At 52.0% G+C, this 13,236-nt stretch overlaps 1 protein-coding gene across 1 annotated transcript in view; it reads left to right on the top strand.

Annotated features, from left to right (window-relative positions):
* The window catches only part of LOC142906393 (uncharacterized), a 33,024-nt gene that overhangs the window by 12,012 nt on the left and 7,776 nt on the right, over positions 1 to 13,236 (top strand). Inside the window, exons 4-7 of the mRNA XM_076054050.1 lie at positions 684 to 749; positions 1,952 to 2,050; positions 2,755 to 2,912; positions 11,603 to 11,734. Of these exons, the coding sequence (XP_075910165.1) occupies positions 684 to 749; positions 1,952 to 2,050; positions 2,755 to 2,912; positions 11,603 to 11,734 (455 nt within the window). The remainder of the gene's footprint in view (positions 1 to 683; positions 750 to 1,951; positions 2,051 to 2,754; positions 2,913 to 11,602; positions 11,735 to 13,236) is intronic.

Here is a 13,236-nt window from a genome sequence, read left to right as displayed (position 1 = left end):
CCAGTACCAAAATATAATAATAGGGTTTTTCCCCTTTTTTTGGCAACGAAACTGAAACCTTTTTACAAGGATCCATGTCTGCATTAACCACAATACTTGCAGTCAAAATGCAAACAGGAAAACATACTATGATAATATATGCATTGTCCTTGAAACTGATTGGTCCACACCAAGGGACGGCTTTCTTTCGAGCCTCGACCCAATTGGTGCTCGACCAGACATGAATCCTTGTAAATAGGTTTCAGTTTCGGTGCCAGAAAAAAGGGGAAAAACCCTATTACACTGAGGGGTTGTTTTCATGGAGGTGGACACCACCTGCATCATGAACATGGCGAGTCCACCTCATCGGAAGCCAAGTTCACATTTCTTCCTGAGAAGTGGAGCTGCTTTGGCTGCATCTGCTGCTGCTGCTATAGCAGACGGACAGAGAATACTACATCCGTGCAGGCCGCCCCGTCTGAAGCCACACTCGGGCACTGCAAGCCTTTCCTCGGTGTGTTTGGCGAGAGGGCGATGTTGAACATTTTTTTGCTAGGATCTTTCCCGGCACGCTGAGTAGGAAGATGCTCCGGTAGTACGGTCCCCCTTATAGAGGGGGACCACTAAGGTATCCTTCCAATCCTGCAGCACGTGTCCTCTGTGGTCCAGAAAGTTGTGATTATATCATATCGGGCAATCTGCAGACACACGCTACCTGGGAAAAGTGCTGTTCGAGAGCACCTGTGAAGGTCGACACATCACACGAGAGGGTGGGTGGCCAACACCACACCTGGCTTAGTCTCCCCAGTGCTGATGTTTTACACACAGCACCAGGTACATGTCGTCCCCGGGTTACGAAAGGGTTAGGTTCCTGAGAACGATCCGTAACCCGAATTTTCCATATGTCAGTAATTGAACAATTTGTCCCTGAATTAAAGCTAAAATCCAATAGCCAGAAATAGTTGTGCCTCCCCTACCTGAATACTAGTTCGTTTTCCCTCAGGACTGTATTGTGCTGTTTTCTATTGCTACCTATATTCTATTGCTCTACATACTCTGCACTTCATATTCGTTTTTTATTTAATCGAATAACACTACCCATAATTAAACTAATGGGACATATTCTGGATCCAATTGTTTATGAATACCACGAAACATTTTAATAAAAATCGTTAACAGAAAGCAGTCACTTCCGAATGTTTGTTTACCGTGCATTAGGCTAGGCCTAGACTTTACATACACACGCACACACATGCACGCACATTAAATACAGTAAAAACCTAACAATAGAAACATGGGGGAAAAGATAATTCGAAGCATAGAGAACAAACAATAATGTAATGGTATACAAAAATTACATTGCCCATAATCGTGGTGGGGCTTGGTGAAGGAGGCGTTTTGGTGGAGTGAGGCGTAAGGCGGCGTGCCTTATGCGTCCCTCCGCGGTATTCATCCGCAACCTCACCGCGCTGCACTATTTGCGCTTAACTTATGCAAACATTTCTGCATCTTAATTTTTTCATGCATTTATCAGAGCATTTTCATAAAACAATAAAATTCTCACTAAAATAACCAAGAATATGAATCCCTGCAGTCACGAAAGCTTTAAATCAAATTTCATTTTCATAAAGTCGGGTCTTCCGTAACCCAGGAACTGCCTGTACTCATTTAAGGCTGATTTAGGGGAGGCTCGGAACAGGTTTGTATATTTGTCACTGATAATGGTCGTGAGCAGGAATAGAACTCGGTTCGCTGGGTTCACGCCACTACGCTACTGCTCCCCACTCGCAAACACTTGTACATTATCACACACTCAGACACGCTCCCAAACACATATATACTCGCTCACACTCTACACTCTGCAAAAAAGGGAGACACCATACAAACTCAGCACGTGGTTTCAACTCGGCACTTGCCCCAACGTAGCATTGAGGCTATGGGGGAATCTTCGTGTTTGTTGTTGTTGTTTCAGGACCAGGACCCCCCGGTGGCGGAGAGTCGATCTGCACGATCGTCGCCGGCGCGTGGAGCCACCGGCTCACCGACTACTCCCAGAACGCGTGCGGGAAGGGCAGGTGGTGCACAGCGACACGTGATACATGTGCAGTGGATTCCTAAATATCAGCCTCTTGTCTCCACTTACACATGGCAGGTTTTCTCCCGGGGTCTCCGGTTTCCTCCCACATGATGCTAATCTGTGACGAGTAATGGAATTTGTCGTCAAACATCCAAATGTGGCGGCACCCGCCTCACGGTGTCTTAGTTCAATCGCCGGCATTGCTGTTACGATGCGATGCAGCCGTGGAGACAGGCGTCCTCATTATATGTTGTCTCGCTACTCGTGAAGCCGTCCCACCCCGATTGTCCCCGCCCACCAACACCGCTTTCCCCACAGTTCCTGCACGAGCTCCCAACACGTGGAGCAAGACGTCGCTCATCGTGCTGAACCACACCTCGCGGCACGACCCAGAAACACACCTGTGAACCAGACACGATTCTTAAGTGTCCCAGAGTTGATTTTATGTCACCAGGTGAGGACTCGAGAGAGGAGCTTGGAAGCATTTGCAAGGGTGAAATAGAGCAAGAACAACCGTATCCTGTGAGGAATCAAGAATATTCCATGAACTCCCTGTGGTGGGAGTCTGCTCGGGCAGATCCTGTTCCTCCCTCCTGCGCTCCCCCTCTGCACGTCGATGCGCTGCCACGTCGTCCACCCAGCAGCGAATCAATCGGCGAGCATCTGCTTCTCTCTGTGTCTGCCCCCCGCCCCTACAGCGCAGCTGGGGTCTGCACCCAGCTGTGGCGCGGCGAGTGTGGTGGGAACTCAACACCAGCGGCGCCACTCGCCTACCTGGAACTGCGCGCAGGTCCTGGCGCTCCCCGGGGCAGCTGGCATGGCTACAATGCAACGCAAACTCGCAGGGAAGAAACAGGTGAGTTTGTGGAGGGGAGTAGAGTAAGATGGAAGGGGAGTGTGTGGAGGAGAGTAGAGTGGGATGGGCGGGGACAGAGGAAGCAGAGTGTGTGGAGGGGCGTAGAGTGGGATTCCAGAGGAGCGACAGTGAGTGTGTGGAGGGGAGTACATTGAGATGAGGGGAGAGACTGGTGAGTGTAGAGCTGAGTAGAGTGAGATGAGCGGGGAGAGACGGGTGAGTTTGTGGAGGGGAGTAGAGTGGGATGAGAGAGGAGAGGCAGTTGAGTGTGTGGAGGAGAGTAGAGTGAGATGAGAGGAGACAGGTGATTTTTCTGAGGGGAGTAGAGGGGAATGAGAGGGGTGAGACAAGTGAGTGTGGAGCTGATTCGAGGGAGGTGAAAAGGGAGAGGCAGGGGAGTGTGTGGAGGGGTACAGTGAGATGAGAGGTAAGATACAATTGTGTGGATGGGAGTCTAGTGGGATTAGAGGGGAGCGACAGGTGAGTTTGTGGGGGCGAATCGAGTGGGATGAGAGGGGAGAGACAGGGGAGTGTGTGGAGAGGTGTCGAGTGGGACGAGAGTGGGTGACAGGTGAGTGTTTGGAGAGGAGTAGCGTAAGATAGAAGGGGAGAGTCAGGGAAGTGTGTGGAGGTGGAGTACAGTGGATGAGAGGGGACAGAGGAAGGAGAGTGTGTGGAGGGGCGTAGAGAGGGATGAGCGGGGAGAGAGGGATGAGTTTATTGAGGGGAATAGAGTGGGATGAGAGGGGGAGACAGGGCAGTGTGTTGTGAGGAGTAGTGAGATGAGAGGGGAGAGATAGGTGAGTGTGTGGAGAGGAGTACAGTGGATGATAGGGGACATAGGAAGCAGAGTGTGTGGAGGGGCGTAGAGTGGGATTCGAGAGGAGCGACAGTGAGTGTGTGGAGGTGAGTACATTGAAATGAGGGGAGAGACTGGTGAGTGTGGAGCAGAGTAGAGTTAGAAGAGAGGGGAGAGAGGCAGGATAGTGTGTGGAGAGGAGTAGAGAGAGATGCGCGGGGAGAGACGGGTGACTTTGTGGAGGGGAGTAGATTGGGATGAGAGGGGGAGACAGATGAGTATGTGGAGTGGAGTAGAGTGAGGTCAAAGGGGAGAGGCAGGGGAGTGTGTGAGGGGAGTACAGTGGGATGACAGGTTAGTGACTGTGAGTGTGTGGAGAGGAGTACATTGAGATGAGGGGAGAGACAGGTGAGTGTGGAGCGGATTTGAGTGAGATGAGAGGGGAGAGATGGGTGAGTTTGTGGAGGGGAGTACAGTGGGATGAGAGGGGAGTGACAGTGAGTGTATGGAGAGGAGTAGTGAGATGAGATGGGAGATACAGATGAGTGTGAACTAGAGTGAGATGAGACGGGAGAGACAAGTGAGTTCGTGGAGGGGAGTAGAGTGGGATGAGAGGGGGAGACAGGTTAGTGTATGGTAGGGAGTAGAGTTAGATGAAAGGGGCGAGACATGCGAGTGTGTGGAGTGGAGTCGAGTGAGGTGAAAGGGTAGAGGCAGGGGAGTGTGGAGGGGACTGCAGTGGTATGAGAGGGGAGTGACAGTGAGTGTGGGGAGAGGAGTAGAATGAGATGAAGGAGAGAGACAGCTGAGTGTGACCTAGAGTGAGATGAGAGGGGAGAGAGACAGCTGAGTGTGGCCTCGAGTGAGATGAGAGGAGAGAGAGACAGCTGAGTGTGGCCTAGAGATGAGAGAGGAGAGAGACAGCTGAGTGTGGCCTCGAGTGAGATGAGAGGGGAGAGAGACAGCTGAGTGTGGCCTAGAGATGAGAGAGGAGAGAGACAGCTGAGTGCGGCCTAGAGTAAGATGAGAGGGGAGAGAGACAGCTGAGTGCGGCCTCGAGTGAGATGAGAGGAGAGAGAGACAGCTGAGTGTGGCCTCGAGTGAGATGAGAGAGACAGCTGAGTGTGGCCTAGAGTGAGATGAGAGGAGAGAGACAGCTGAGTGTGGCCTAAAGTGAGATGAGGGGAGAGAGATGGATTGGTGTGTGAGGGGAGTAGAGTGAGATGAGAGGGGTGAGACAGGTGAGTGTGTGGAGGGGACTACAGTGGTATGAGAGGGGAGTGACAGTGAATGGGGAGAGGAGTAGAATGAGATGAAAGGAGAGAGACAGGTGATTGTGGCCTAGAGTGAGATGAGAGGGGGAGACAGGTTAGTGTATGGTAGGGAGTAGAGTTAGATAAAAGGGGCGAGACAGGTGAGTGTGTGGAGAGGAGTAGAGTAAGTTGGAAGTGGAGAGGCAGGTGAGTGTGTGAAGGAGAGTACAGTGGGATGAGAGAGGAGTGACTGAGTGTGTGGAGGGGAGAACATTAGGATGAGGGGAGAGACTGGTGAGTGTGGAGGGGAGTAGAGTGAGATGAGAGGGGAGAGACGGGTGAGTGTGTGAAGGTGAGTAGAGTGAGATGAGAGGGTCAGGTGAGTTTGTTGAGGGAGTAGAGTGGGATGAGAGGGGTTAGGTGAGTGTGGAGCGGAGTCGAGTGGTATGAGAGGAGGAGACACTTGAGTGTCGAGGGTAGTAGCGCTAGATGAAAGGGGAGAGGCAGGGGAGTAGAGTGGGATGAGAGGGGAGTGACAGTGAGTGTATGGAGAGGAGTAGTGAGATGAGATGGGAGATACAGATGAGTGTGGACTAGAGTGAGATGAGACGGGAGAGACAAGTGAGTTCGTGGAAGGGAGTAGAGTGGGATGAGAGGGGGAGACAGGTTAGTGTATGGTAGGGAGTAGAGTTAGATGAAAGAGGCGAGACAGGTGAGTGTGTGGAGTGGAGTCGAGTGAGGTGAAAGGGTAGAGGCAGGGGAGTGTGTGGAGGGGACTGCAGTGGTATGAGAGGGGAGTGACAGTGAGTGTGGGGAGAGGAGTAGAATGAGATGAGAGGAGAGAGAGACAGCTGAGTGTGGCCTCGAGTGAGATGAGAGGAGAGAGAGACAGCTGAGTGTGGCCTAGAGTAAGATGAGAGGGGAGAGAGACAGCTGAGTGTGGCCTAGAGTGAGATGAGGGGAGAGAGATGGATTAGTGTGTGAGGGGAGTAGAGTGAGATGAAAGGGGAGAGACTAGTGAGTGTGGGGAGGGGAGCACAGTGGATGAGAGAGTACAGAGGAAGCGGAGTTTGTGGAGCGGCGTTGAGGGGGATTCAAGAGGAGCGACAGTGAGTGTGTGGAGGGGAGTACATGGAAATGAGGGGAGAGACTGGTGAGTGTGGAGTGTAGTATAGTTAGATGATAAGGGAGACACAGGTGAGTTTGTGGAGGGGAGTAGAGTTCAAAGAGAGGCAGGGGAGTGTGTGGAGAGTAGTACAGTTGGATAAGAGGGGAGTGACGGTGAGTGTGGGGAGGGGAGTACAGTGGGATGAGGGTAAAAACAGGCGAGTGTGGCCTAGAGTGAGATGAGAGGGTAGAGACAGGTTCTTGCATGTGATGGGGAGTAGAGTGAATGGGTTGATTGGGGAGAGACAAGTGAATTTATGGAGAGCAGTAGAGTGAGATGAGAGGTAGGAGGCAGAGGAGTGTGTGGAGGGGCATGGACTGGAATGAGGTGGGTGAGAAAGGTGAGTGTGTGGAGCGGAGTCGAGTGGGTTGAGAGGGGGAGACAGGTGAGTCTGGAGTGGAGAAGAGTGAGGTGAAAGGGAAGAGGCAGGGAAGTGTGTGGAGGTGGAGTACAGTGGATGAGAGGGGACAGAGGAAGCAGAGTGTGTGGAGGGGCGTAGAGGGGGATGAGCGGGGAGAGAGGGATGAGTTTATTAAGGGGAGTAGAATGGGATGAGAGGGGGAGACAGGGCAGTGTGTTGTGAGGAGTAGTGAGATGAGAGGGGAGAGATAGGTGAGTGTGTGGAGAGGAGTACAGTGGATGATAGGGGACATAGGAAGCAGAGTGTGTGGAGGGGCGTAGAGTGGGATTCGAGAGGAGCGACAGTGAGTGTGTGGAGGTGAGTACATTGAATTGAGGGGAGAGACTGGTGAGTGTGGAGCAGAGTGGAGTGAGAAGAGAGGGTAGAGACAGGTGAGTTTGTGGAGGGGAGTAGAGTTAGAGGAGAGGGGAGAGAGGCAGGATAGTGTGTGGAGAGGAGTAGAGAGAGATGAGCGGGGAGAGACGGGTGACTTTGTGGAGGGGAGTAGATTGGGATGCGAGGGGGAGACAGGTGAGTATGTGGAGTGGAGTAGAGTGAGGTCAAAGGGGAGAGGCAGGGGAGTGTGTTGGGGGGGGGGGGGAGTACAGTGGGATGAGAGGTTAGTGACTGTGAGTGTGTGGAGAGGAGTACATTGAGATGAGGGGAGAGACAGGTGAGTGTGGAGCAGATTTGAGTGAGATGAGAGGGGAGAGATGGGTGAGTTTGTGGAGGGGAGTACAGTGGGATGAGAGGGGAGTGACAGTGAGTGTATGGAGAGGAGTAGTGAGATGAGATGGGAGATACAGATGAGTGTGGACTAGAGTGAGATGAGAGGGGAGAGACAAGTGAGTTCGTGGAGGGGAGTAGAGTGGGATGAGAGGGGGAGACAAGTTAGTGTATGGTAGGGATTAGAGTTAGATGAAAGGGGCGAGACAGGTGAGTGTGTGGAGTGGAGTCGAGTGAGGTGAAAGGGTAGAGGCAGGGGAGTGTGTGGAGGGGACTACAGTGGTATGAGAGGGGAGTGACAGTGAATGTGGGGAGAGGTGTAGAATGAGATGAAGGAGAGAGACAGCTGAGTGTGGCCTAGAGTGAGATGAGGGGAGAGAGACAGCTGAGTGTGGCCTAGAGTGAGATGAGGGGAGAGACAGCTGAGTGTGGCCTAGAGTGAGATGAGAGAGGAGAGAGACAGCTGAGTGCGGCCTCGAGTGAGATGAGAGAGGAGAGAGACAGCTGAGTGTGGCCTAAAGTGAGATGACGGGAGAGAGATGGATTAGTGTGTGGAGGCGAGTAGTGAGATGAAAGGGGAGAGCCTAGTGAGTGTGGGGTGGGTGGGGAGCACAGTGGATGAGAGAGTACAGAGGAAGCGGAGTTTGTGGAGCGGCGTAGAGGGGGATTCAAGAGGAGCGACAATGAGTGTGTGGAGGGGAGTACATGGAAATGAGGGGAGAGACTGGTGAGTATGGAGTGTAGTATAGTTAGACGATAAGGGAGAGACAGGTGAGTTTGTGGAGGGGAGTACAGTTAGAAGAGAGGGGAGAGAGGCAGGATAGTGTGTGGAGGGTTTCGAGTGCAATGAGCAGGGAGAGATGGATGAGTGTATTGAGGTGAGCAGAGTGGGATGAGAGGGGTGAGACAGGTGAGTGTGTGGAGGGGACTACAGTGGTATGAGAGGGGAATGACAGTGAGTGGGGAGAGGAGTAGAATGAGATGAAAGGAGAGAGACAGGTGATTGTGGCCTAGAGTGAGATGAGAGGGGAGAAACAGGTTAGTGTATGGTAGGGAGTAGAGTTAGATAAAAGGGGCGAGACAGGTGAGTGTGTGGAGAGGAGTAGAGTAAGTTGGAAGTGGAGAGGCAGGTGAGTGTGTGGAGGAGAGTACAGTGGGATGAGAGAGGAGTGACTGAGTGTGTGGAGGGGAGAACAGGATGAGGGGAGAGACTGGTGAGTGTGGAGGGGAGTAGAGTGAGATGAGAGGGGAGAGACGGGTGAGTGTGTGAAGGTGAGTAGAGTGAGATGAGAGGGTCAGGTGAGTTTGTTGAGGGAGTAGAGTGGGATGAGAGGGGTTAGGTGAGTGTGGAGCGGAGTCGAGTGGTATGAGAGGAGACAGGTGAGTGTCGAGGGTAGTTGTGCTAGATGAAAGGGGAGAGGCAGGGGAGTAGAGTGGGATGAGAGGGGAGTGACAGTGAGTGTATGGAGAGGAGTAGTGAGATGAGATGGGAGATACAGATGAGTGTGGACTAGAGTGAAATGAGACGGGAGAGACAAGTGAGTTCGTGGAGGGGAGTAGAGTGGGATGAGAGGGGGAGACAGGTTAGTGTATGGTAGGGAGTAGAGTTAGATGAAAGAGGCGAGACAGGTGAGTGTGTGGAGTGGAGTCGAGTGAGGTGAAAGGGTAGAGGCAGGGGAGTGTGTGGAGGGGACTGCAGTGGTATGCGAGGGGAGTGACAGTGAGTGTGGGGAGAGGAGTAGAATGAGATGAGAGGAGAGAGAGACAGCTGAGTGTGGCCTCGAGTGAGAGGAGAGAGAGACAGCTGAGTGTGGCCTAGAGTAAGATGAGAGGGGAGAGAGACAGCTGAATGTGGCCTAGAGTGAGATGAGGGGAGAGAGATGGATTAGTGTGTGAGGGGAGTAGAGTGAGATGAAAGGTGAGAGCCTAGTGAGTGTGGGGAGGGGAGCACAGTGGATGAGAGAGTACAGAGGAAGCGGAGTTTGTGGAGCGGCGTAGAGGGGGATTCAAGAGGAGCGACAGTGAGTGTGTGGAGGGGAGTACATGGAAATGAGGGGAGAGACTGGTGAGTGTGGAGTGTAGTATAGTTAGACGATAAGGGAGAGACAGGTGAGTTTGTGGAGGGGAGTAGAGTTAGAAGAGAGGGGAGAGAGGCAGGATAGTGTGTGGAGGGTTTCGAGTGCGATGAGCGGGGAGAGATGGATGAGTGTATTGAGGTGAGCAGAGTGGGATGAGAGGTGTGAGACAGGTGAGTGTGTGGAGGGGACTACAGTGGTATGAGAGGGGAGTGATAGTGAGTGGGGAGACGAGTAGAATGAGATGAAAGGAGAGAGACAGGTGATTGTGGCCTAGAGTGAGATGAGGGGGAAGTGATTGTGTGTGTGGGGAGGGGAGTACAATGGGATGAGAGTGGACGATAGTTGTGTATGTGGAGTTGAGTAGAGTGAGATGAGAGGGGACAGGCAGCAGAGTATGTGGAGGGAGTAAAGTCGGATTAGAGGGGAGTGACAGTGAGTGTGTGGAGGGGCGTAGAGAGATGAAAGGGGAGAGACAGGTTAGTGTGAAGGGGAGTCGAGTAGGGTGAGTGGGGAGAGACGGATGAGTTTGTGGAGGGAAGTAGATTGAGGAGAGGGGAGAAACAGGTGAGCGTGTGGACTAGAGTGATATGAGAGGGGAGAGGTAGGTGAGTGGACGAGAGTGTTGAGCAATTGAGCAATCATTGGAAGGATGTTATTAACCAAGTTAAACTTTAACTGCTTTATAGTTTATATTCATATCTCCGGTCTTTTACTCCCAGCCTTACACACTACCATCACTATGAAATTTGACGTGCAATGTTTCAGTCGTGCAAATTTGTCCCTCATCCCACTCTCCCCCCCCCCCATCCGTGGTACATGAGTACCATGCCCAGGAGCTTCTCTAATCTCCGTCCCCCACCACCCCCCCACCCTGCATCCGTCCTCCCTGGCTCCTCCCCCCTTCTTACCCGATATAATCTCTTGTCACAAACAGCTCTCTCGACTCACCACAGTAATTTTGCTGTGACTGTTGCCACCTGATGACGGAAGCTTGTGCTGCCTCCGAAACGCCGTGATTTGATTTAGTTTTCACTTTTTGTTTTATTTTATTTTTTACCTACGTGACTTTACCGAAAGAACTAAAGAGTATGGATCTTTGCAGTCACGAAAACTTCAAATCTAGAATGGGAGACAAGTCACTTTGTGGAGGGGAGTAAAGTGAGATGAGAGACAGGTGAGTGTGTGGAGGGAGGTAGAGTGAGATGAGAGGGTACAGGCAGGAAGAGTGGTGCTGAAGGTCACATGTCAGACTTTTGTGCCATGGGGTTGACTGGTGGTGCCAGGCTATGTGCAGGATATCACAGGACACACCCAGGTGTCAAGGGGTTGACTTATGGTGCCAGACCAGGTGCAGGATGTAACTGGTAGATCCTTGTGCCATGGGGTTTATAGATTGTGCGAGGCTATGTGCAGGAGGTCACGCTACAGACCCAGGTGTCAAGGTGTTAACTGGTGGTGCCAGGCTAAGTACCGGATGTCACAGGACAACCCCAGGTGCCAAGGGGTTGTTGAAAATGCCAGGCTATGTGCTGCAGAAGATCACAGGATAGACCCAGGTACTTTGGGTTGTCTGATTGTGACATGGTTGGTGTAGGAGGTCATTGGACAGACACATGTGCCAAGGGGTTTACTGATGATGCCAGGCAAGGTGCAGAAGGTCATTCTGCAGGCCCAGGTGCCACGGGTTTGAGTGATGGTGCCAGGCTAGGTGCAGGAGGTTTCGTGACAGACCTAGGTGTTATGGGTTAACTGATGTTACCAGGCAATGTGCAGCAGGTCATATGACAGACCCAGGTGCCAAGGGGTTTAATGATTGTGCCAGGCTAGGTGCAGGAGGTCACGGGGGAAACCCAGGTGCCATGAGGTTTACTGATGGTGCCAGGCTAGGTGCAGAAGGTCACGGGGGAAGCCCAGGTGCCATGAGGTTTACTGATGGTGCCAGGCTAGGTGCAGAAGGTCACGGGGGAAACCCAGGTGCCATGAGGTTTACTGATGGTGCCAGGCTAAGTAGAGGAGTCGTATCTCCAGAATAGTCTATTGTTCTTTACGTAAGTCATCGGTGATTGAGCTGAGACCATCAACTCACTGAAATGGAGGATCAGGTTTAATCACAACTCATTGGGAGTCTGTGTCTCTATGTGCGCTTATGGGTGTCTTGTGCGACACACTGGGTCTTGATGTAAATCATTGGTGGCTGTGCTGAAACCATGAAATCAATACAACTCGAGGATCCATTTTAATGACAACTCTGTCTATGTATGTGTAGGGTGTAGGTGGATTCCTGCTCACGGCCACCATCGGTGACAACTATCTTTGCCAGCCACACGATGGAGCTACGCGTGGGGGTGCACGACCTGCAGTGGCAGCCACAGCCTCGTGCCCGACCCCCCACGCAACGGTGAGAGGGACGCTGCCTTGCTCGCGACTCACGCGCTTGCTCACTCACCTTGGTCTCACTGTCACACTCACCTCTCTAGGGTTCCCTCTAGTTGAGGCCCTGCAGCCAGCAGTGGTTTCAGTCATACAGTTCAGGATTGTATCTCATCCTCCCTTAAACAATGTGTCTAATGCACTCTGCTTCCTGGTGTAGTGTTTAGTGAGTGCTGTGCGAGGGTTAATTGAGTTTTGTTTTTTGTGCCCGCTATGCCATTATATTTGATGAAGCACATGAGTGGACACTGTACACCAATATTCATTACGCTTGGGCTGCTGAGAAAGTTAGAACAATTTACCTTATTTATATGGGAACGTTTTAACCTCGGTGTAATGAGCTAAGATTGACAGTAATCGTAATGGAACAGCTGTACTTTCTGTACAGAATTAATCGTCAATGTACTGTATATGTAAATGTACATTGTCAACATCAGCCCTGGTATCTGCACTGCTGAATGAACAGATCCCCATGCCATCGGCATCCCTCATTGCCCTGCGCGGTGCCACAATCCATCGCGCTCTTGAACTAATCTCATCGCTCTGTCTTGCCCTTGTTTTCTTCTTTGGCTGCAATTCCGGCACCGGTTTTGTCCATCGGCTATCATCCCATCGAGTGGTGTCCAGCCTAAGCCCCTCCTTGCTTTTCTTAACAGTTTGATTGGCGTGGTTGGCTTTATACTGTACGAAAGAAGTTGTACATACATATGTAGTGTTTATAATGATAAATACACTTCTTATGAGGCACACTCTTTATTGTCTTCTCTTACACAGTCCTTAACACACAAAGGGGTATACGGTCCCCTCACCTAAGAAGGTACAGCCTCTAGACTTAGCGGGACCTACCCACAGGTCTCTTCCTAACCTAAGGAGGCACAGCCTCCAGACTTAGCGGGACCTACACACAGGTCTCTTGCTAACCTAAGGAGGCACAGCCTCCAGACTTAGCGGGACCTACCCACAGGTCTCTTCCTAACCTAAGGAGGCACAGCCTCCAGACTTAGCGGGACCTACACACAGGTCTCTTGCTAACCTAAGGAGGTACAGCCTCTAGACTTAGCGGGACCTACACAGGTCTCTTGCTAACCTAAGGAAGTACAGCTTCCTGTCTTGGCGGGACTTACTCTCGAGTCTACCGCTATCCTAGAGTCCTCCGGCTGGGACCTAGGGGAGGCTATCTGACCCACTGCTGGCCCGGTGGGTCTTGACCATTGGATACGCTGAGCCTTAGCCCTCAGAAGGGCTGGAAGGCTGGGTCCAGGGTCCTGGCTATCTTCAGCCCGGGCTTCGGTCTTCGTGTAGGGAGAGAACTCCCCGCGCTTCGCGCGCTCACCCTTCTTATACCCGTTTGTGGCCAGGTGTAACCAATCCCACATTCCCACGTGGAACTGTCTGATTGGTTGTTACCAAACTGTGGCTACGATCCAGTTCACCTCGTCTGACCCCAACCGTTATTCACACAGAGGTAGC

This window comes from Petromyzon marinus, chromosome 64 (genome assembly GCF_048934315.1).
Source record: "Petromyzon marinus isolate PM22_M1 ecotype Great Lakes invasive population chromosome 64, UKy_Petmar_22M1.pri1.0, whole genome shotgun sequence".
In the NCBI taxonomy this organism is placed as follows: Eukaryota; Metazoa; Chordata; class Hyperoartia; order Petromyzontiformes; family Petromyzontidae; genus Petromyzon; species Petromyzon marinus.
This window is presented reverse-complemented; position numbering and strand designations above follow the sequence as displayed.